Raw genomic sequence first — 23,930 nt, 5'->3', positions numbered from 1 at the left:
TAAACCAGAAAATTCATCAATAAAATAAAAACTTCACCATATCATCCAAAAGTAAGAAATAAATCACAAATTTCAACACTTTAGCCACCACTAGGCACAAATTAAACATCATTAAGTGTAGGAGGATATTCAATCACCACTTACCCAGTAAACAAGAGAGAGGGAGTTGTAGAACACCTTAGCTTCCTTAAAAACTTCACCAAACAACTTACTAGCACCTAATGGAGGGATTTTATGGAGTAGAAACTAGTTTAGGCAATTGGTTTTGGAAGATTGAACTAAATGGAAGCTAAAATGGTGAAGAGTTTCTTTCTTCTTTGCTCATGGAGGAGAAGAAAAGAGTGAATTTTATTGATTTTTTGAGATATTTAACTTAATGGGAAAAAGTCAAAAAAGTGAATAGTGTCCCATAAAATCCAACCAAAGACATAGTGACACTTGGCACTTCATAAATGCATTTCTATCCTTTTGTTACCTCTCACATCAATCACTTCACCTCCTCTACTTATCTCTTAACACCCGATAAATTTTACACAGTATCCGAAACTTAACCTTTTTGGCCGAATTTTTTCGCACTTTTCGCACTAGTGGGGCCCACGTCCATTATATATCCGTAATTTTTCAAAAACTACCCAATGCTAGAAAAATCATCTAAAAACTATAATAACGCATAAAATCCACCAAGAAAATTTTCCTAAGCCAGAAAATGCAGAAAACATGCCATTAAAGGGGAAAAACCCTAGGAAAAACATTAAGGGAAAATACGGGTTCTCACACTCTCTCCCCCTTAAAAGAATGTCGTCCTCGACATTCTAACTCCTATATAAAGCCGGTCAAGATATCGCTCAGAAACCAATCAAGCAGTAGAATTCCATCTACTCCAACTCGTATTCACCAGGTCCAATTTGTTTTTCCCAAAGTCAGTCAAATACTAAGCAACATTCTAATCTTACTTATCACAATTCATGATCTTGTAAATCACTTATCAAATTCAAGTACTAAGTATCACGCCAATCCAACTTATCAAATAGTCATGGTCCAGTGGTCCAGTAGGGAGTTAATCGCGTAACCAGATAGAACAGGCACAAGGCTTGAAATCGGACGTAATGTCCCAGATATTTGGATGACATTCAGGGTATAGCGAAGCTTCAAATCAAAATTCATCCCTGGTGGTGCTGGACAACACAACAAGCTAGCACAACGGCTAAACTTCGCCAGAGAGCCTCCGTTCAAGTATTTCATCCCTGGTGGTGCTGGACAACACAACAGGCATGCCTCGCCAGAAGAATGGCGGTGCTGGACAACACAACAGGCAATGCCCCACCAAAGAGGTTCAGTTCAACCGCTACAGAAAAGTAGTAGCCGGTCTACAACCACATGAGTACGAAGAAGTTCAAGAGTAGGGTCAAATATTACAAGTTCAGGGAGCATGAACACAAAGAAGAGTACAAGTTCAAGTTCAAGGATCATGAGTACAGGTAAGAACACACTGGCCTAACCTCTGTCCAGCAATTCACATTCGTAAATAGTCATAAAATTCAAGTCCACCTACAGGTCACATACCATATATTCAGTGAAATTAGGTCCATTAAGAGTACGTATGAACACACTCGCCTAACAGGGTCACGTCTCAAGGAAGTTCAGTCTAGTCGGTCTCAGGCAGCTCAAGATCAATCTCAGGTAGTTCGAGGTCAGTCCCAAGTAGTTCAAGTAGAGCAAATTCCAACACTTACCAATCAGGTGGTGCAAAAGTCTATAGATCCACACCTATCGTGTGCGTAATACTCCAACTAGAAACAAAATAAAAACACAAAACAAATACACGAAAAGCACGCAAAAGCGTAGGTACCAAAAGATACGACTCGAATATATACATTTATTTACAAAACCACACCAAAAGATATACAAAGTACCCGACCTCCAGTCGGTACAAAACCCATTATACACACGAGCACTCCGGCTCCAAAAAGCTAGTCAGTCCACCAAATAACCAAAGAAATTAGCCATGCCAGTCCTAGCAAAAGTAATCTACCAGCTACTCATAATACAAAAGCAACCCTAATCACCTCCCCTAGGGCCCCGGTTCCCAACGGAACCTAAAGTATCTATCTCGCCTATCTGCTCTGGACCAGCAGCTCGTGGTGGTGCCTCCGCGGCCATGTCTAGTAAAACCCCACAGTCAAACGTAATACTCCGGGCCCTCTCCCTAAGCTGCATCCTCATAGCGAAGAGGTGCTGGTGTGTGTGTCGAAGATCCCGCTCCAGGTCCCTAATGAAATTAAATTTACTAGCTAAACAGTGTTCCATGCAAATGAAATTAAAATGGATGAAATAAATTAATCAGAGTAAACAAATAAATAAATAATTAAATAAACCAGTAAAATAAAATAAAAGTAAGTAAAATAAAAATTCGGATCCTCACATCCTTCCCCCCTTAAAAGAATTTCGTTCTCGAAATTCATATATTGATTCAGAAACAACTCTGAATACTTCTTTCGGCTCTCTTCTTCTACTTTCCAAGTCGCTTTTTCAATTCCATGATTTTTCCAAAATCCACAATACAAGATCTCAACATGTCTTCTAGGGTTTGGATTGTCCTTTCCGATTGTCCATCGGTCTGCAGGTAGTAGGTGGTACTAAAATTTAACTTAGTCTCTAAACTCTCTTGCATCTTTTGCTAAAATCGAGACACAACCTAGGGTCCCGATCCGATACTATACTCACCGGTTTCCCATGCAACCTTATAATCGTCCAAAATTTTCTTTTTAGGATGGTAGTTAAGCATACAGTCATAATTTTTCAAAATTTTCATCCATCTAAATTGCCTCAAATTCAACTCCTAGAACCCCTTTCCTCATTATTAGCCACAAACAAAGAATTCGTGCTCAAATCTAAGAACAAGGTGTAGAAATTGAATCACGGATATGGGTTTAATTCCAACCAAACACAGATATGTAATATCACTAATCAAAACATCAGACCCTACGTTCACTGTTCCTAATAGAGATACAACATATATATAAATCTTTTACTACGCATAGTTTAATAAATACAGCTATTTCAAGTAAAATATTACTAATTGCTAACTTAACTATTACAGCAGCTTCACCCTCATGAAATTCATTTATTTTGAGCAATTCCTCACTTGATGTCTAAGTTAGCAAACATGCACCAGTTTTTGAATAACATACTCCCGTGTGACTTTTGTTACAGGTTTCACACTTAGCAGTTACGCCTCTCTTCTTGAAGTGTCTATTCTTTCTTTTCCCCTTCCCTTTTATCCTTCATAACGAGTTCATCTTCACTAATTGCTTTATGTTTCCTTTTAGTATCGTGAGAACTTTCTTCACCCCTTCTAACTTGATTGCTAAGAATGTCTTGAGATGTTACTCGACTAGGCGAATGAACCAATTCAAATTTATTCTGCACCTCTTCTGAGATCTCTTCGTATTTCTTTTCCAATTTCATGTTCTTGTATAGCAGCTCAATTTTCTCCGCATATTCTTGTTTCCATCGTCCTTCCCAGTAGTCAGCCAATTTCTTTTGAAATTCTACCTCATTTCGAAGAATGTCTATTTCCTTATGTATATCTCCCAAATTTGTCATCTCACCGATTGGTTTAAATCAAATGCTAGCTTGTCAGGCAAATCAAAGGATCAAATGAGTAACTATTCACAATGAAAAACTCTGACCATATTACTCTTCCATTCTTTTGTTCACAGGTTACCCCAAAATATAAATCTTAACTATTCTCGGCTTAATATGGACGAGTTCTTGGGTCTTTCTACAAGGATTATTATCACCACTTATACACATAACAAAATACGGAATCATATTCCTTAATATAAAAGTTCCATACCCTAACTCACTCTCCAATACTCACTTACATAGTTGCTCAAGAAGAATCCCAAACCTCTTACTCTCACTAGTGCCTTATATTATCCTCTCAAGCCAATTTTCTGCTGCTTTGAGATCAGATCCTCCATGAAACCTAGGTGGGGCGAACTTTAGGAACATCTCTAGGGCTCTATTCTTACCCCTCTCTTGATTTCTAGATTAGTTGACTGGCTCAGAGCCTTGGCGCTCAACTAAACGTTCAAGAACATCAGTTATGCAGTTAAAGGCCGTAACCACTTGGTCACCCCCTTCATTCCTAAGGTTCTGGTTCGAACCAATCGCTGATCTCTCATCTCTCTCGAAAGTACGGGGTTGCCGAAACCTACGTCCACGACCTCGTCCACGTCCTCACCGATTCATATAGCAAGACTCTAAACGCATAATTAAAAGAGGGAAAGTAAGTGTAGAAATTTAAAACATATGCAAGTTGCACGAACACTTTAAATTAAAGTATAGATTTTTACATAAACTAAAAGTCATGATACATGTCAAAAGTGCATACTATAAGTCAATAATATCAAATAAAGGATATAGGCATCAAAGTGCTTCAAAATACAGGGATACATGCAATAAAATACAAAAAGACCTCAAGGCGAGGTTCACCCCTACGAAGTTCTTAGCAAGAAAAATCAAGAGATCAGAAGGTCACTAGTTTAAGTAGACCGTACTAGTAGACCCCAACTATCCTTGACAAAAATCACTAAAATAGAAAACTACTAGCTTAATGATTTGTAAAGCCAGAAGTCTCGACTACCTCAGTAGGTTCAACCTCATCTTCAGCACTAGGGGTTACGTTTCCTGTCCCTCATCAAGTATCTTGCCATCCACTACTTATTCAACCAAGGTCACACATTCAGCCATCATTCGCTCAGTTATGTCCCTTACTACTCGTGCCACCCACTACAAGAAAATTGCGTTTCTGTGACAGGCGAAAGTCGTCACTAAAAATTCAGAAGTCGTCACAAAAAAAGTCAGTGACGACTTTTACTGCTGTCACAGAGCTGTCACTAGTTCTATGTCACAAAAGGCGGTCCATGTGATGACTTTTGAAAGTCGTCACAAACGATTTTGCTTTTGTGATGACTCTTGTCGTCACTGATTGTTGTACATTGTGTGACGACTTTTATTGTCACTAAGCTGGCTAAATTCTTGTCATAGTCAACCCTTGGAGTTGTCACATTATGCTTCCGTTCAGTGACGACTTTTGTTGTCATTGTTTTCCATCCATAAAAAGTGACGACTTTCTAGTGTCACTAGTAAAACTTGTTGGCAGTGACAACTTTTTTATTGTCATTTATTTTTTGTAAAAAGCAATAAGCTAATGTTAATTACGCAACATAGCTGCCAACAATCACAAAACGTTCATTGAGTAGCAAGGAGAAAAAAAAAGCCAACATACGAAAAGAAAACCAACATTCATTTCCAATAGAAGATCAACCCAAATACATATATATATATAAATGTTGCCTCAAATGAGTCATAAACCATGCACCATCCAAAATAAGCCATTCAGTTACAATACTAGTGATTTCCCATCCACAATAGAGAGTAGTAAAGTTCTATACAAAAATATGAGCACGATTCCCATCTAGAACAAAACATGAGCACGATAGGCCTTGTAGTCTTCAATTCAAAAACCATCTTCACAGCAATGACTGGCTTCTTCTTCTTGGGAATCGTGTTAGAACCTACACGTTACCAAAATTGAAGCAATGAGCACTGGTGTTAAAACTGGAACTACACTTCTAGATAGGCACCATATTATAAAAACTAATGTCACTCTAATTTGAAATTATAGCAATCTAAGTAAATTGCTTAACACAAAAATAAAGTGAAATTATATATATTGAATAGTAAGCAAGAACAAACCATTGACAGTTAATTGCGTACTACGAAAGTATACAACTAATCTATTTCTCTATTGAATCTTTCTTGTGGACCAAGAATAAAAGCGTAGCTTGATAAAGGCACTATTAAACTTTGTACAACTATAAAATCTCGAAAGTTACCCAAAGTATAAATCAAACAACATTGTTGTGATTATTATTCTGCATTTTCATGAAGAGCATGTCCGAACCTCAAACTTTTAACTATTCTTGATCACAGATGAAACAGGAAGCTAAAAAACCAACTTAAAAAATGGAATGACAATTGATTTAGGGGTGCAAAGTTTATTATTTATTAAAAGATTTTCTTCAGAGCTTTGGCAACTTCAGCTGTCAGTATTATTGGGTCCATTAATTGTGGATGAGATACAACATGTGGTAGTAGCTTGGTGGAAGATTCCACTAACACAGTAACCTTGGAAATTAGCTCTGGAATGGGACCTGTCCCAGAAGTGTTTTTGCTGATCTACTTGTATCTAGTATAGGCTTGTTTTACTATGTAAATCTACATTGCCCCCCACCCAAAAACACACAAAACACCAAAAACGCCACCAAAAGAAAGGATCAACTAAGCAAATGCATATATTCATTTAGCCCAATCCGCCATATTTTTTGTTTCAAGAAAGCTCCAATGTGGTGGAGTACAACTGAACCACGTTCAAGAGTTCTAAGAGAACTTTCTAGTTTACATTGGATATTATGTGCACATCAAAACTCCTTAATCTCTATTAACAAGAACATGTTCACTATCCAGGTTAGACACTCCAACAGGACTAGTAGCCTGCTTGCTTTACAGGTTTACAATCATAGCTGGTCTATCCGCTTGAAAATAATTGAGAGCCTAGATGATCGTGAACCACACAGTATATCAAGAAAAAAAAACACACACACACACACACAATCACAGGTGCCTCTTTTTCCTTAGCACAAAAAAAAAATTCTGATACAGAAAAATTTAGATGACTTCGACAAAGAAAAAAGTGGAATACATCCCAACGTTCAAACACATTTGCTTTAAAAACACTAAGTTTTGGTTGCAACATCCAGCACCTCAATGGCTGTAATTAAACATGAACAAGATTTCAAGCACCTAAATCAGCCTCAAGCAACTCAATTGCATTAAACAGGAATCAGATTTGGTGGAACCAGATTTCAAGTGCCATCAAGCAACTAAATTGACATCAAGCAACCCAATTGTATTAAAAATGAATCTCTATTTTATAGAACCAGAATTCAAGTGCCTCAATTGTAATAACTATGAAGAGCAAACAATTTATTTATACCTCACACAGAAGTTGCTTATTTGCGCAAGTCTTTCAGCTGGTTAGCTAACTCATCATACAGGCTTCTTGTTTCTGTTTGTTGCTGTTGCAAGGTCTTAATCAACTCTTGCTGAGCAGTGAATTGTTGAGTTACTTCTGCAGCTCGTTTTTCTGCTTCATCTGCTCTTTTTCGGCTGTCCTCAATCTCATGCCTCCAGCGTTCTACCTCAGCAGCTTGCTTCTTGGTTGCATTACGACCGCGGATGTGTCCAGGTACGTAACCAAGTTCTTGCTCGCATATTTCCTTGCTAGTCATTGAAGTTGTAGCCTGCAATTCCCTCATTTTGTCCTAGGCAAGTAAAAAATATGATCATTATGTAGCTGGAATGGATGTCAATAATTTAAAAATCCATTATCCAAGTGAAACAGCTCACCAAGGTCTCTTTTGCTTTGTCATTTACCAGCCCCCATTACTTCTTTGACTTTCGACTTAACTCAAACATGTCTATCTCTGAAAGCTCGACATCTTCTTTCCTTTTCTGTCCAAATTTTCAATTTTTTCATTTTCAGTCATATGACAAAAAGGATGTACATGTACAACTGTTGGCTGGGTTTCAGATTACCTTTTCCTCAACAACTCTTGCAAGCGATTTTGTGCCAACAGTAGTGTAGCAGTCATTTTTGGCACGATTTTGCTTGTTACGTTCACTAATTTTCTGCCACAAATTAGTGAAAATTTTAACTGACAAAGATTAGCAAATTTGTGAAGTGAAATCTGAAATTTAATAAAAGGATAGGTTATTTTGACAAGCTAACCTTAAATTCATCATTTTCAAAGTAGCTGACCAGCCACTTCCAATCTTCTTCACTCACACCTTCAGGAACTTGCCTCAATGCTTCTTGCCTTGATTCAAAACTCTGGAAATACTTGTGAAGCCTATATCGATGATTTCGATATTGTGTGTTTAACTGCCTATTAATAGCAGTTTTTGAGGTGATGTGCTCTGAAAATCGAAAGTCATCCTACAATAACAGTGCAATCTACTTAAAACCAAGCAAATCTAAAGCAGTAAAATCTCTCTTACTTTCTGGATGAAATTAGAGTATTAGCAGGACAACAAATACCGTAACCGTGCTGTATATGCCTTCTCGGTCACCGGGATTGAGATGGGACCACTTTGGAACATTAAGCCTAGCAGCCTTCCTAACAACACAACCCCCTTCTGTGATGAAGTATTGAGAATCCTTCCCAACAATCCGCCGAATACAATCATCAATTTCAATGGTGAGCGTCTCATTAGCCTCCCTTTTTTTTGATAATGATAGATTTCGTGTACGTCCTCTTCTTCTTGCTGACAGCAGCATAGCTATTAACAAATATCAGTCCATACATTACTTTGACCACATTAACAAAGTCAGTCATGAAATAGAAACTTGATTTTTAATTTCAGCCGTGAAAATGAAGTCTAACTTACCATTTTCTTGCTCATCCGAAACTGGATTTGTCTCATTTTCTCCGGATGCACGAGACTCAGATGTCTGATGGTGTATCATCCTACTCTCACTAGCAATTTCTCTAGGTGAAGAAGTTGGAGTGACATATATTGCATCCTCTGAGGATACACTCTTGGATGCACTTCTTGGTTGATTGCTTCCAACTGAATTAGGTATTGCAGGCTGTTGTGCACCTTGAGCTTTTCTCTGCAGCATTTGGCCTCGCTTTCCTGGTCCAGCCATCTAAAAGTAACAAGAAGTTAGTGTTACAGCATAGTATAATTTAGGAATAAAAACTAGTTAGCCGGAGTTAAAGAGATTAAATTTAGTGTCATGTAGTCCTCATCAATTTCACCTATTCCGAATCGATGTCATTATCACTAAGAATCTCCTCTTCGTCTTCCTCATTGTTAGACTCATGTTCATTCACTTCATCATCATCATTAATGAAGTCTTCAAAGGTGCCATTTGAGCTATTTTTTGACTTCTCAGCATGTACAATGGATGAAGGTACAGCCTTCGGTATCTCATTGTCTTCTCTTGAAAGTAATGGTGGATTGTCGAGGTCTATTATAATAGTGAAATCCCCAGTTGCTTCTTCTTGATATATTTCCTCAACCATTGGTTCTTTTTCTAAATCTTCAGGAACATCATACAAGTGCCTTGGACTGAACCTCTTGACGACAAACCAGTTTTTGCCTAGTTTCACGTCTTCAAGATAAAAGACTTGTTGGACATGTTGAGGGAGGATATATGGTTGGTCTTCATACCATTTTCTGGACGAATTGACACTTGTGATACCCCATTCTTTGTCCACTTGCATCCCAGCACTATCATCGGTCTTCCACCAGTCACACTTGAATACTATAACCTTTTTTTTCCCGAGCCAGTATCTTACTTCAATAATTTGTTGTATCACACCATAAAAATCGATCATATTGTTACCATGCTCACCTCTAACTACAATACCACTGTTTTGAGTCTTTCTTTGCCTTTCCCGATTTTTCGTGTGAAACCTATACCCATTAACCATGCAGCCCGTATACATGCAAACTCGGTTGTCTAGCCCAAATGCTAATGCTCGAAGCTCACCATTGGAAGCCTCGCTGCCATACATAACCTAGTAAGGACAATTTCACCTAAATCAGTAATTTATTGTATTAGAGATAAAAAAAAGTAGGCTGTCCAAATGACACTACAAACATACACGCTGTTTAACCCATTTTGCAAATTCTCTATCGTGCCTTTGGTCCACATTTTCAGCACTCTCTGCCTCCAACTCCATTTTATGCGCACTATAGACAAAAACAATCACCTTGTATAAATTTGCCTTTGAACATATCAAAATATAGAACAAAGGTACAAGCTTTAATTAACATTAAAAGCTTACTTTATATAGTCCTCAAGCTCATCACAATTGTTCAATATAAATGTATGAATTTTTTCCAGCTCTGAGTCAAGGAAATTGCCCCTTTTGCGCCCTCCAAATGGACGACCAGGGCATGAAAAAATGGACAATTCACCCGTATTATATCCCCTATCATTGTTTCGTTCAGGCTTGTTGAATATCGTATCAATATTGTCTAGGTACATAGAGCAGAATGTCAAGCATTCTTTATCTATGTACCGCTCAGCAATGCATCCCTCTGGCCGGGCCTTATTCCCAACATAACTTTTCAGCACTGCCATATGTCTTTCTCAAAGGAAAATAAAAGAAATTAGATGATTGCAGTGGTCTTTAATAAAAAAAAACTTACAAGGCTATATGTACAACTCTCTACCTCTCAAATAGGAACATCCAACGATATTGAGCTGGACCGCCAAGGATAGCTTCAGTAGGCAAGTGAACCATCAAGTGCATCATTATATCGAAGAAAGCTGGAGGGAACAACCTCTCTAATTTACATAAGATGACTGCAATTTTTTGGCCTAACTCCTCCAGAACCTCTCTATGTAATGTTCTAGCACATAATTTTTTGAAGAATTCACTTAACTCGAATAGCACTTGCCGAACTTCTTTTGTTAAACTTTCACGGATTGCAAGTAGGAGTAGCCTTTGTATAAAAATGTGGAAGTCATGACTTTTCATTCCAGAAATTTGAAACTGGCCATTCTTTATACATCGGCAAATGTTTGAGGCAAACCCATCTAGATATTTGACAGAATTCAAGAACTCACATACTTTTTTTTTCTCCTCCTTGGTTAGGCTGTAACAGGCATGTGGCATGATATAAGAGTCGCCATTTGGAATCAAATGTAGCTCTTTTTTCAAACCCAAATCCTTCAAATCTTGACGACACAACCAGTGGTCTTTGGTTTTGTTTTCAATATCCATAATTGTGGCAATGATAGCCTCTGAGACATTTTTTGACACATGCATTAAATCCAAATTATGCCTAAGAAGGAGGTCTGCCCAATATGGTAACTCAAAGAAACAACTTTTCTTTGTCCAGTTCAAACCACTCTCAGAACGCTTGCGTTTCTTTGCATTGGATTGCGCCTTGGTCTTCCCAAAATTTACCTCCATATTTTGTACCTGATCCAAAATTTCATTTCCAGATAAAGGTGCAACATGATTCCTAAAGTCCACATTGCCATCGAAAGGTTTTTTTTCTCGCCGCCAAGAATGGTCAATGGGTAAGAAGCGGCGATGACCTGTGTAACACAACTTTTTTCGGTGTGGTAAATGTACGCAAGTTGTCTCAACCATGCAAATAGGACATGCTTGATACCTTTTCGTACTCCATCCGGACAGCATTGCATAAGCTGGAAAATCATTTATAGTCCATAGTAAAGCTGCCCGGAGGTCAAATTTCTTGCCACTATATGCATCATATGTTTCAACACCAAGCCACATTTCATTCAGTTCATCTATTAGAGGCTCCATGTAAACATCAATCTCATTTCCCGGGGATTTAGGCCCAGGAATTAGCATTGATAGGAAAAAGAAAGGATCTCTCATACACTTCCAAGGGGGCAGATTGTATGGCACTAGATAAATAGGCCAGATGCTATAAGCACTAATCATGGTCCCAAAAGGATTGAAACCATCAGTTGCAAGACCTAACCTCACATTTCTAGGATCAACGGCAAAGTCCGGATGCAACCTATCAAAGTGTTTCCATGCTTCACTGTCTGCTGGATGCCGCATGATGTTATCATCATGCACACACTTTTCTTTATGCCATCTCATATCTGAAGCTATTTCTTTGTGGGTATATAATCGTTGCAGCCTAGGTTTCAAAGGAAAGTAACGCAAAACTTTGCGTGGAACTCTTGAACCTGCCATCTTGTAGCGAGGTTCTTTACAATTTAGATTTGGACAAGTGTCAAAATTTTCATTTTCCTTGCGGAAGAGAACACAATCATTGACACAAGCATGGATTTTTTCAGATTTAAAACCTAAGTCTCGAATGAGCTTCTTAGCATCAGCAAAAGACTTGGGAACTGTGGCTTCAGGAGGTAGTGCATGGCTAAAAATTTCCAGCAATGCATTGAAGGACTTTATGGTCCACCCGCTCATTGTTTTCAAATGGAGCAAAGTGACTACAAAGGATAACTTTGAGTAAAAATGATTCCCTGGATACAGCTCCTTTTTTGCATCTTCTAACAATTTAAGAAAGTTATTTGTGTCACTATGATTCGCATTTAGACTATCATCCGTTGATTCTTCCCTACCAGCCCAATTGTCCCCCCATTGTGCTGTCCCAATATCGTGCAACATGTCATTTAAATCTTCAGTATCACTATCCTCCTCTCCATCCCCATGTTTAGTACTATCCCCACAATTTTGGTGTCGAAATTGTTCCCCATGGTGTATCCATCTTGTGTAGCTTTTACGAATGCCTTGAGTCAATAAGTGATCCTCCACAACTGTTTTAGTTTGGTTACAAAAATTATTGCATTGTGTACATGGGCATGGGATTTTCTGATTTTCAACTTTTTGAGAATATGCAAACTTGAGGAAATTTTTGACTCCGAGTTCATAAGCCTTGTCCTTCCTATTGCTAATCTTCATCCAAGTTTTATCCATGTCCTAGATATAGACACATCAGCCTTTAGTACAAAATACTTTTGTAATATCAAACTAAAGAGAATACAAGTTTTTTATGAGACTTTCATGCAAAAGAAATGGAAGAAGATTTCGGCAAACTGAAGGTTTCGACAACACTAGCTGCAATTTTCATTTTCAATTGCGGATTCCCTATCAGATTGAATATCAAACCAGGCAATGAGACAAAACCAAGAAGCAGAAACATCACGAAACTCAGCCTGCAGTCCTGATATGCTAATCAGATTTACAAGTTCATCAACCAGACTCAAATGCGTAAACTTGAGACAGGGATAGGGAAAGATAAAATGCAGCAATGAGCATTGAACGAATGCCCTGGGACGACATTCTAGTTTTGGCACCTGTTCGAACTCAGTAGTGACTGTGAAGTAATTGGTAATGAACTCAGCAATCTGGCCATGTTAGAGTACAGTAGTATTATAAGTATCTAAATTCAGTTTTTTTTTTTTTTACCCTTAAACTGACCTACCCTATCTACAGTTTAAAATGAAGTTAGCCAGTCTTTGGAGGTTGACTGATTGAGCAGCAGAACTAATGAGTTGGCTGAAAAGTGTATGCACCCTTCACTACGACTGCCCAACTTTAAAATAATCCTTTTGTGGCCGGCCCAAACCGCCTGTGGAGTGGTTCGACTTTAAATCTGGCGTTTGGGTTGCCAAAAATCTATACCGTGATCATGTTAAACTGCAAGCAACCGGCTTGAAATTATTACAACTATATATATGTTCGCTTCAAAAGTGGCCTTAAAGTTGATACTTTCTCCCATTTTGTAGGGCAGAGCATGTCATACCCTTCGGGGGAAAAAAAATTCTCACAATGTGTAGTTATTAGAAAGAAAGCTATGAAATTCAGAGGCAGTCCTGATATGCTAATCAGATTTACAATTTCATCAACCAAAACTTGAGACAGGGATAGGGAAAGATAAAATGCAGCAATGAGCATTGAACGAATGCCCTGTTACGGCCTGCTGTTAGACCACTTGGGCATTTTAACAAACAGTAAACGAACATGAAAAATTCCAGCAATTCTTTGCTCAAATGAAGCCACGGTTGGCCCCAAAATCATCAGAAGTACAAGGGATTTCAAATTCAATCATGATATAACATGCGCATGCTAAAATTTGAACAATCAACGGGGCAATTGCAATAAACGAAGCCATGGCAGACATGCTTAGAGGACTTGGGAAGGAACTGAAATTCAAAGAAAAAGGGGCGACTTATAGTGCTCTTACTTGAGCGGTGGCGACGGCGATTATGACGAAGCCGAAGATGGTGAGTTGGAATTGGAAGATGACTAGGTCTGACTTCGTCCGAGAGCCTTCATCTAGTGTTACAGAGAACGGCAGCAGCCCAGGAGGTTGTGCGCGGTGTTGGCGATGGCAGACAGCAGCAGAGCGGACGCGGACTGGTGGTGACCTGGTTCTTCCTCCTCTGTCCGTTGCCGCGTCTTTCTCTCCTGATCTTCCCGTCAGCTGCCACTCTTCCTTCACTCTGTTTTTTTTCTTTTCACGCTCAAGGCCTCCCTTCCAAGAACCCTAGCTGCTTCTCTGCTCTTCTGTTTCTCTTTTTCTCCTCTAAAACCTAGCCGCCCTTTCTCAGGCTTCCCCCTCAGCTTTTCTTGCTCACTTGTGCGCCGCCCTTTTTTTCTCCTCTATTTTGTTCTTTTTTTCTTGTTTTGTTCTTTTCCCTCTGTTTTGTTCTACTGCCAAAGCCCTCCTCTATTTTCCTTCACCTGAGCTGGTGGATAGCGGCGGACTTCAGCGGCTAACGGTGGCGAGCGGCATTTCGAATCTACGGGAAGGAAGGGTTAGTTCACCATAGGAAGGAAAGACTGAGAATGAAATTTGTCTAAGTGTTGGAAGAGAGAAGCGGCGAGACTTTTGTTTGTGTGTGAACAACCAAAAACGACGTCGTTTTGTAGAGATTTCAGCCACCCGCCTCGCGCCTCTTTCAGATTTCAGACTGGCGCTCTTTTTTTTTTGGCATCTAAGCACATCTTTGAGATTCCAGGATTCACACCTTTAGCTTCATACATTTTTTTTCTTTTTTTTTTCCCTGGTCAAATTTTTTTTTCAGGTTTCTTTTTTCATACTTAATCTCTTTTTTTTTTCCTTAATCTCATCTATAAATATCAAATAAATTATTTGATATTGGTTTCTTTTTTGTGCATGTATATATATATATATGTGTGCTTGTTTGTGTCTATATACATCTTTTTGGGTTTGGACAACTCAATATACAAATTATTTAAGAAATTACCTTACAATAAAACTTACACAATAAAACATGTTTCAAAAATTTAACATGCATAGAATCGCTTATATACAGTATAGCACTTCTTACTCATGCTTATACTACTCTTTGTCTATTACTTAGTTTTTATAATAAATTAAAAGAAACATGTAATCAAATATTCTGTTAAATGTGTGGCAACTCTCAATCTTATTGCACAACAGATATTTTACTGAATAATTTTAATTTCGTATATACCCATTCCATATGAAAATAATTATTACTTATGATGTATTACACGTTATACTAATCTTTCACAGTGCTAACATTAGACTACAAATTATATTCAATTACACTTTTTCAAATTATTTCAGTTATTGATTTTTGGGGGTTGTTATAAGGAATAATAAACAATTCGTGAAAACATTTTTATGCTCAGACATGTCTATTATGTCAACTTAGCAAAAATTACAAATATCTAAAAATAGTTTGTTATTATATCATTTGCATTTTGCTAATACGTAATGAATAGGGGCTAAATTATAAAATTAGGGTGTCATATCTTCGGTGCTTTTGCTCATATAAAAGAATTGGGGGCTAAATAATAAAATTAGGGTGCCATAGTAGAATTAGTGAAATTTGATGAAAATACTATAGAATTGCTTATATACAGTATAGCACTTCTTACTCATGCTTATCCTACTCTTTGTCTATTACTTAGTTTTTATAATAAATTAAAAGAAACATGTAATCAAATATTCTGTTAAATGTGTTACAACTCTCAATCTTATTGCACGACAGATATTTTACTGAATAATTTTAATTTCGTATATACCCATTCCATATGAAAATAATTATTACTTATGATGTATTACACGTTATACTAATCTTTCACAGTGCTAACATTAGACTACAAATTATATTCAATTACACTTTTTCAAATTATTTCAGTTATTGATTTTTGGGGGTTGTTATAAGGAATAATAAACAATTCGTGAAAAAATTTTTATGCTCAGACATGTCTATTATGTCAACTTAGCAAAAATTACAAATATCTAAAAATAGTTTGTTATTATATCATTTGCATTTTGCTAATACGTAATGAATAGGGGCTAAATTATAAAATTAGGGTGTCATATCTTCGGTGCTTTTGCTAATATAAAAGAATTGGGGGCTAAAAAATAAAATTAGGGTGTCATAGTAGAATTAGTGAAAGTTGATGAAAATACTGTAGTATACAGTGATGCAAAAAGTTGTCACAAAATTGGAATCGGGTAGACTTTCAATGACAACAAGTTATGTTGTCACTGTAGAGAGAGCGTTTGTGACGACTTTACTTGAGTTGTCATAAAATCATTTCCCGCGGCATCAAATGAGATGCGCGCCAACTATTTCGTGACGAGTTGAGAATGACAACTTCCAATGTTGTCACTGATTATGCTTGTGTTGTACTCATCTGTGATGACACCTAATGTCGTCACTGAATTAGGTTATCTGTGACAAGATTTTTGTTGTCACATAAATTTTTGTCACTGAAAAATACATTTCTTGTAGTGACCCTAGCAAGTCGACGATTAGCCTCTTAAAGCTGCTCACGAAGGGTTTCTACTCTATTTCGCTCTTCGAGTACATTCATCTTCAGCTCATGAACCCTAGCGGTTTGGACGTCCACAGTTGCCCTCAACCCTTAATTATCCTCTTGGGCTATCCTATTCGCATTAGATAATTACCTCCAATCATCGATTACCGCTAGTACCACATCGTTAGAGTATGAGTAAGTCCTCCAACAATCACATAAAAGCCTATTTCGACGAACTGGGGTCCACTAGCAAAGAGGATCCCCAACCCTCTCTCGATAACGAATCACTGAAAAATGCCTCAAAAGTGACTCATTTCTACCATTTCCTTCCATGACCTACAATTAATTCACAAAACTAAAGGTTAGGACCTTATAATCACTGGTGCCATTCAAAAATTTAACTTAAGGTTTATCATGAATTTCTATGACTAAAAGTTCACGACTAAGAACTCCTAACCCTATTCCAGGTATTTCAAACCTAGCGCTCTGATACCAACTGTGACGCCCCCATCTCTCCCTAGAGCGAACCCTAGAGTATTAGTGGAACGCCTGCCCAACTCTCGTCAGGAGTCACCCACTCGTTCAAGCTTAATAAAGGATCACAATTAACCATCGATTTAATTAAGAAGTATTTCGAATATACAATCTCAAATAAACCATATATAATTACAAACCACAAATCCCAAATATAACAAAATTCACACTTTAATGGTCTCCAATAACATACAAAAGTACACTAACTTCCACCAAAAGTCGCTTGTCTAAAACTTCCAACTTTCACCTCCAAACCCCGTTAAGCAAAACAAACTTAAAGGGATGAGCTAACGCTCAGTGAGGCCAAGAAAATCAAGCAAGTAAGCAAGTAGCACCAATTAATCAAATAGCATTCTTGAAAGCAACTTTAACATGAATTTTCATTTAAGTGCACAAGTAGGAAATAAACACCCAGGGAAGGATACAGGAGTTCTTAGGAATTATTTCCACATCTCGACCGATTCAAGCCATTTGGGGTTGACTCTCCGTCAACTCAAGTCGAAACATGACCGTAGTGCTCCGCTTATTTCCTCCATCCAACATAACACCTTCTCGGATTCGGAACCAAACACACATGAGGTGGCAATACTAATTGAGTATGCCAAGCGAGATCACAAAAGATCAAGCTATAAAATTTTTCATGGTTCACTAAGCTTCTCGACCAAACCCTCATTGGCTCAAGTTACGAGATTAGCCAACGGGTTGGGGTGTCCCGCACAAGGTATAATTGTCGTGGACAAACGCTCCAATCGAGCTTAAATTATTCATAGTCCTGAAGTCGAGATGAGAGGCTGTATGGATCGAAACAACTAAGAGGGGGTGAATTAGGTTATTTGAAATAACAATTTTATGAGACACATTTGGTCGATAATGAAATTTACTCGTTTTCTAGATGACCCACAAATGAACATTGATTAGAAAGTAAGATTGTCAGAGTGAAGAGATAATAATTTATGTTTGTTAAGGGTAGTAAGCCAAAGGGAAGAATGCAAACCAATTTTTCAAATCTTTGAGTTTGATATCACTTTATAGAACAATCTTATTCAAGTTGTCAAATACAACAATCTTTAGGCGTAGCTTAGGAACTTTGACTTTCCTTTTGGATTCATATTGGCCTTTCTTCCTCGGATGTGAAGACTAAAAACAAAGCCACGAATTATTTCCTCTACCTTCACTTTTTCGACAGTATTCCAACGACGTGAATTTACCCAATTGATGGCCGCTGCTCTCTCTTCAATTTTGTGTGGGTTTTTTGCATCCAATATGAACTAATTTTTTTCGCTCTAGTCAAGGAACAACGGAGGTTTTGGTTCGCCTAAAAATTGTGAGATCGATTTAATTTTCATCCTTTTCTTTTATTTATTGGTATTCGCATATTCCTTGATTGTAGTGCTTATGGTTTTTTAATTAATTGATTGTCTTGGATCCGGATAATTAGTTAATTTAATAATCTATTGTCAATTGGGACGTTAAATCCGTAATTGTTTAATTGTCCCAAAATAGTGATAACTGGTATGATTGGGCTTGTATCAGGGGAATACGCGGGCTAACCTAAAATAACCCTGGTAGTGCATTATTTGGTTAGAATAGGGCTCCTCTAATACATAAGGCAATTGGGGAATTAAATCTTATGGGCGGGCGTACCTTAATCACCGACACAGTAAGGAGGGGTTGACTGTCAACGCTTGTTTGACAGTTATAACCTATTTATTGGTAAATAATTGGAATTGGCTTTGCATCGATGATCAATTAGGTGAACCATTGTTGAAGTTATTTCTTGATTAGATCCTTAATTATCACCCATTTGATTTTAGTAATTTGTTATTTAATTTCTAGTAGCTTCTTAGATTTTAGTTGAATTTCTTTGATTGTCACCGTCTGCACAAAAACACCCCCTTGTCACTGTGAATTTGAAAAGAAACAATTATTCCCAGTCCCTGTGGATTCGACCCTGCTCACCGCTACCTACAGAAATTACTTTTAGTTTGAGCAGGTTTTTATTATTGCACAGGTTTCGACAATCTGTCATAATTACATTTCCTCTCATCTCTATTCTTGCTACATCAATTAACAACTTTACTTGATTTCGCTTCATATTTCAGTTTGCTTTAAACTATTTATGTTATGTTTAGGATCTCTCATCCATATTGTACCTTACGTTTGTATTCGGGTTCAACTTGAACTTTGGTTCACTCGAAACTTTGATCTTAATTACATAATTACATTTTCCCTCATCTCTATAATTGCTTGGGAGAATATTTGTCCTAACTTTCTCACTTGAATAAAATTTAATCATTCATCAACTCAATCACTAATTACATTGTAATTTCAATTCTACATAAATAGTCGGTCATCAACCGGTTAATTCGAATTTCGATTCGATTATTTATTTCAACATATCCATGTACTGCCAAATTATTTATTTGCTTTTATTTTGCCATTTTTTTAATAGCGCGCACAAATACTAATTGGTCTTCGAGCTATTTTTTTTTTCGCTAGTTGCCGCCAATTTGGAAGCTTGGAGCTACATTCAAATTACTTTCATTTCCTGGGGTAATACAAAGCACCAAAAATGCATAGAGGAGCATGAGTTCATTTCAGATGATACACTTGCAGCCATAAGGTGATCCCTTGTACAATATCCGGTTGTGGCCTGTGTTCGGTTGTTGCATTTAACTTAACTGTCCATTACTTGGCCCATCTAGTTTTTTTTTTTTTTTTTTTTTTTTGTCGAGACGATAGATTCCATTCTACACCTACTCCTACTCTATATTAAGGGAAGGGAGGGAGCTAAAGAGGTCAAGGGACACCTGGTGAACTACCACCGATTTACACACTTGCTGGTGAAATTTTCAGAAAAATATTAGAATGTAGATTAACAGATCCCTTGGCCTACACCCAAATAGAGCTTTAAAGCTCTTTTGGTGGCCAACTACTCTAAAAGTAGTTGGTTTTGGCGCATCTAGTTGTGTTGTCCCATTTCTATTGCTTCTTCCTACCATGCATAGATGACACAACTTTGCTATTAATCCTTTTTTTTTATTAATTAGACGGCAACAGTTAGTCTAACCTACTTCTACTCCTACTATACCTACACTAGGGGGAGGCCTAACGGGGTCCAGAGAAACCGATGGGGACTAAACCACCATCGAATCAAATGAGTGCACTACGCACCTGTATGGATTTAGAAGAAACCACATATAGTAGCACATTAATGGGAGGCAACCCTTGACCTCCCACCCAACCAAAATTTAAAATCTTTGGTGGTGGCCAACGGACTAATGGCACAAAGGTCGCTATGAATCCTATTAAGGGCACAAGAATAGTAGTACTAGGAAGGGTAAAATACAAAAAAGCCCCTTGTGATTAAATTAACCTATGGAAAACCCCCTTATGGTTTCAAATCATACATTTTGACCCCTCATGGTTTGAACTAATTTGAAATAGGAACAAAAATTGTCAAAACTAACGGAGGCGAATGAAATGACATAATTATCCTAATATATATAAACAATAAAAGACCTTCTAACAACGATCCTATTAAGCAAATTTATAGAAAAACCCCTTATGGTTAAGCCAACCTACGAAAAAGCCCCTTATGGTTACATGTTACTTTTATTTATTTATTTTGTGCATAGGAATAAGGCAAGTTGTATTTGGAATTAATTATTTATTTATTTTGTGTATAAAAATAAGGTTATTTGAAAATTTTTATTTATTTATTTTATGTATAGAAATAAAGTGAGTTGTATTTGGGAGTTTTGGGTTGTTTTGGAAATTTTATGAGTACTAAGGGGTTTAATAGGTATATCAGCTAAAAATTTGATTTAAAAAATTATTTTTCATGTCAAGCAACCTCAAACTCGTTAATTTAAATGATTTTTGAATCAATTTTTCATATTAGTTCAAACCACGAGGTACTGGATTGTATGATTTGAAATCATAAGGGACTTTTCTGTCGGTTTGTTTAACCACAGGGAGCTTTTCTGTATTATAACTTTAAGGGTATAATAGGTATATCAACAAAAATTTATATATTTCTAGTACAAATACTCTCAAAAGAAGCGCGTGTATTTCAAACTCGTTAATTCAGACGATTTCTATAGTTTTTTAAAATTAGCTCAAAGCATGAGGCATCGAAATGTAAGTTTTGAAACTATAGAAGACTTTTTTGTATGCTTGTTTAATATCAAGGAGCTTTTCTATATTTTACCCTGCTAGGAATTACACGTAATGCATTACGGAAGCAGCAGAAGAATCTTGAGGCATACGAAACAGCCGCCATTATTGACGTCCGATGCATTTTAGCACACGGCAATTAAGCTAATGCCCCTTTCAATTTCTGGTTTCAAAAGTGGATTTTTGCTCTGTGCTTTTAGGTTTGCATCTGACAAGCAAATTTGTCCTTTTATACCTTTCTTCTTCAATTCTCTCTTTCTCAGGCACATGATCAACTGGTTCTTTAACGCTGTAGACCATTAAATTACATGGGCATACGTGCTCAGTTCTGTTCATCACAGACCTTAATAGAAAATAAAAAGGGAAAAAAGATGGCTGTAGATCTGTAAAGTGTAAACAAAGATTCAAGTCAATCTCAACTCAGAACACTTGAACGGTTCAGAAAGTCCCCATATAAAGAGATCTATGCCTGTAGATCTGTTCATCTTAAACTACCGAAGTAAGGGGAAAAAAGAAAATGGCATACTTGTACCTTAAACAGGGAAAGAATTACTCGCAATCCCGGCCAAATATCCAGAAGAATTGTTCCACTTCATTGCATCCAAGACACCGCACCATGACCTTGTCTGGGATGCCGGCACTGGGCAATGGACAGGCAGCATCATCTGTGAGTCTGAGTCCTCTTTCTATTCCATAAGTAATTGTTTTTCATTTGACTGGTTTCTGTTTTCTTTCAAGAAAGTGACGAGCCTGGCTAGCAAGACTATAATGTAAGTTGATGAATTTTCAGCTAGCAAAGATATACAAGAATGTGATTGCCACGGATACCAGCCAGAAACAGCTCGAATTAGCTTCTAGGCTTCCAAATGTGCAATACAAGTGTACTTCTCCAACGATGTCTGCTGAAGAGCTGGAAAGGGATGTCACAAAACAAGCCACCGTGGATCTTGTGACTGTTGGCCAAGCCATCCATTGGTTTGCTCGTCCCAAGTTCTACCAGCAAGTGCAGTTGGTTCTAAAGAAGCCACAGGGAATAATAGCAGCATGGTGCTATACTACCCCACAAGTGAATGCAAGAGTTGATACTGTTTTTAATAAAATTTACTTTGTTGATTCTAGGCATTACTGGCACCCTGGCAGAAACTTAATTTACGACAAGTATAAGAGCATTGAATTTCCATTTTTGCCGGTGGATGGAGCTGAGAACACAGGGCCATTTGAATTCATGACTGAAAAATTGATGAGTTTGGATGAGTTACTTGCTTATGCAAAATCAGGTTCGGCATATGAAACAACACTGGAAAAAGGTGTGGATCTCATGAGTGAGAACATGATTGAGGAATTTCGGTCTGCTTGGGCCGAAGATGGCAACAATCAGAAGGTTGCTAAGTTCCCTGTTTATCTCAGGATTGGTAAAGTCGGAAAATGAAGTACGAGTCTCGATCAGAAGTATAGTGAGTGGACTCTCCATCGCATTCGGAATGGTTAGAGCAGCAGCAGATAGAGCACAAAGAGAAAGGAGAGAGCACAGAAGAAACAGTCCCTAGGCAAGATGCTCAGGATCAGAATTATGTAAATGAAGGAGAAGTGCTAATGGAGGTGACTACAACCACGAAGCAAGGGCAGCTATTTGCGGGAATTGGAGTCACAGTTAAGCTTTTTGAAAGGAACACGATGATAGGGTGGGCACTGAAAGACATTAGTTCTGGAAACAAAATCCTAGATGAAGCTCTGGCACTGAAACTGGTGTTGTGTAAAGCTGTACAACGCAAGTGGAGCAATCTTAAGCTGAGGTTTTGTAACAAGGAACTGTGGAGACAATTAAAACATCAGAGCCCAACGGACAGCAAAATGGCAACAGTACTTGAAGACATCTCTCAGTTACAGAGATTGTTTTGCATGTGCTCTTTTGTTTTGTATAGGGAAGAAAATATGATAGTCAGTAAAAAACTGAGTGTTGATGCTTTAAGCATTATTGTGGATGAGGAGCGACAGCTTCCTCAGTGTCTTTGAACACTAGTTTGTAGAGTTTCGTTCGAGCCGTTGCTCGCACTTGTAATTTTTTACCATCAAAGCAATGAGATCATCTTATCGTTTCGACAAAAAAAAAAAAGACTCTCCATCGCATTGTTATGCCCCATCTAGCATCGACCATAACATCAACAACCCCCCCCCCCCCCCCCACACCCGGGGGGAATTCATGATATCGGTTGAATAAATGATATCTTTTTGAATTGCAATATAGGTTGCATTTTTTCTTTTCCAGAACTTCTTGTTTTTGTGGAATAAAATTCCTTATTTGAGTGTTCTAGGAGGATGACTTGCATCAGTATGTACTTCATCAAATTTAAATAAAGAATAGTATCTTAGGACAATGTAAATGTTTGCATAGGTTTTCAAAAATGAGTTTGTATACAGATCCTATCACCAATATAATCATTTCCAAATGAACTTAATGAATAGAAGTAATAAATAAATTGGTAACAAAGCACCTGTTGGGCCGTTCAAATTCTGGGAATAAAATAAAATAAGGTAGTACCATATAGGCTATACTATAAAACAATCAACCCCAAACAATAAATAAACTCAAATGAAGTGGCACGAAGAGGATGGTAAACTTTTGGCTTTATAAGTGTAGTCACTAGTAGAGTAAATAAGGATATTAAAACAATAAATGTAGACATTAACACAAGCAAAAGCATAATTATAAATTTTCTCTTTCATTGAAATTTGTGCCTTAAAATTTATTATGTTTTTACATATCGTTATGTTAGTGTTTACTTTTATTGTTTTAGT

The 23,930-nt window shown here is 37.5% G+C and overlaps 3 protein-coding genes and 1 pseudogene across 3 annotated transcripts; 1 reads left to right on the top strand and 3 right to left on the bottom strand.

The window, feature by feature from the left end:
• Nucleotides 1-7,078: 7,078 nt before the first annotated feature.
• LOC113776265 lies at nt 7,079-7,508 on the bottom strand. Its single transcript, XM_027321383.1, has 2 exons — nt 7,480-7,508; nt 7,079-7,394 (listed from the first exon to the last, which is right to left on the bottom strand). The coding sequence occupies exon 2, from the start codon at nt 7,386-7,388 to the stop codon at nt 7,083-7,085; it is 306 nt and encodes a 101-aa protein (XP_027177184.1). The 5' UTR covers nt 7,389-7,394; nt 7,480-7,508; the 3' UTR covers nt 7,079-7,082.
• Nucleotides 7,509-7,515: 7 nt separating this feature from the next.
• Nucleotides 7,516-8,782, bottom strand: LOC113773908. Its single transcript, XM_027318506.1, has 5 exons — nt 8,521-8,782; nt 8,171-8,412; nt 7,862-8,068; nt 7,669-7,761; nt 7,516-7,584 (listed from the first exon to the last, which is right to left on the bottom strand). Exons 1-5 carry the CDS (start codon nt 8,780-8,782, stop codon nt 7,516-7,518), a joined length of 873 nt encoding a protein of 290 aa, XP_027174307.1.
• Nucleotides 8,783-10,316: 1,534 nt separating this feature from the next.
• LOC113773907 lies at nt 10,317-12,572 on the bottom strand. The gene has a single exon (XM_027318505.1). It carries the CDS (start codon nt 12,570-12,572, stop codon nt 10,317-10,319), a length of 2,256 nt encoding a protein of 751 aa, XP_027174306.1.
• A 9,079-nt stretch (nt 12,573-21,651) lies between these two features.
• On the top strand, nt 21,652-22,563 carry LOC113773906 (annotated as a pseudogene).
• Nucleotides 22,564-23,930: the final 1,367 nt, after the last annotated feature.

Source organism: Coffea eugenioides, chromosome 6 (genome assembly GCF_003713205.1).
Source record: "Coffea eugenioides isolate CCC68of chromosome 6, Ceug_1.0, whole genome shotgun sequence".
NCBI lineage: Eukaryota > Viridiplantae > Streptophyta > Magnoliopsida > Gentianales > Rubiaceae > Coffea > Coffea eugenioides.
This window is presented reverse-complemented; position numbering and strand designations above follow the sequence as displayed.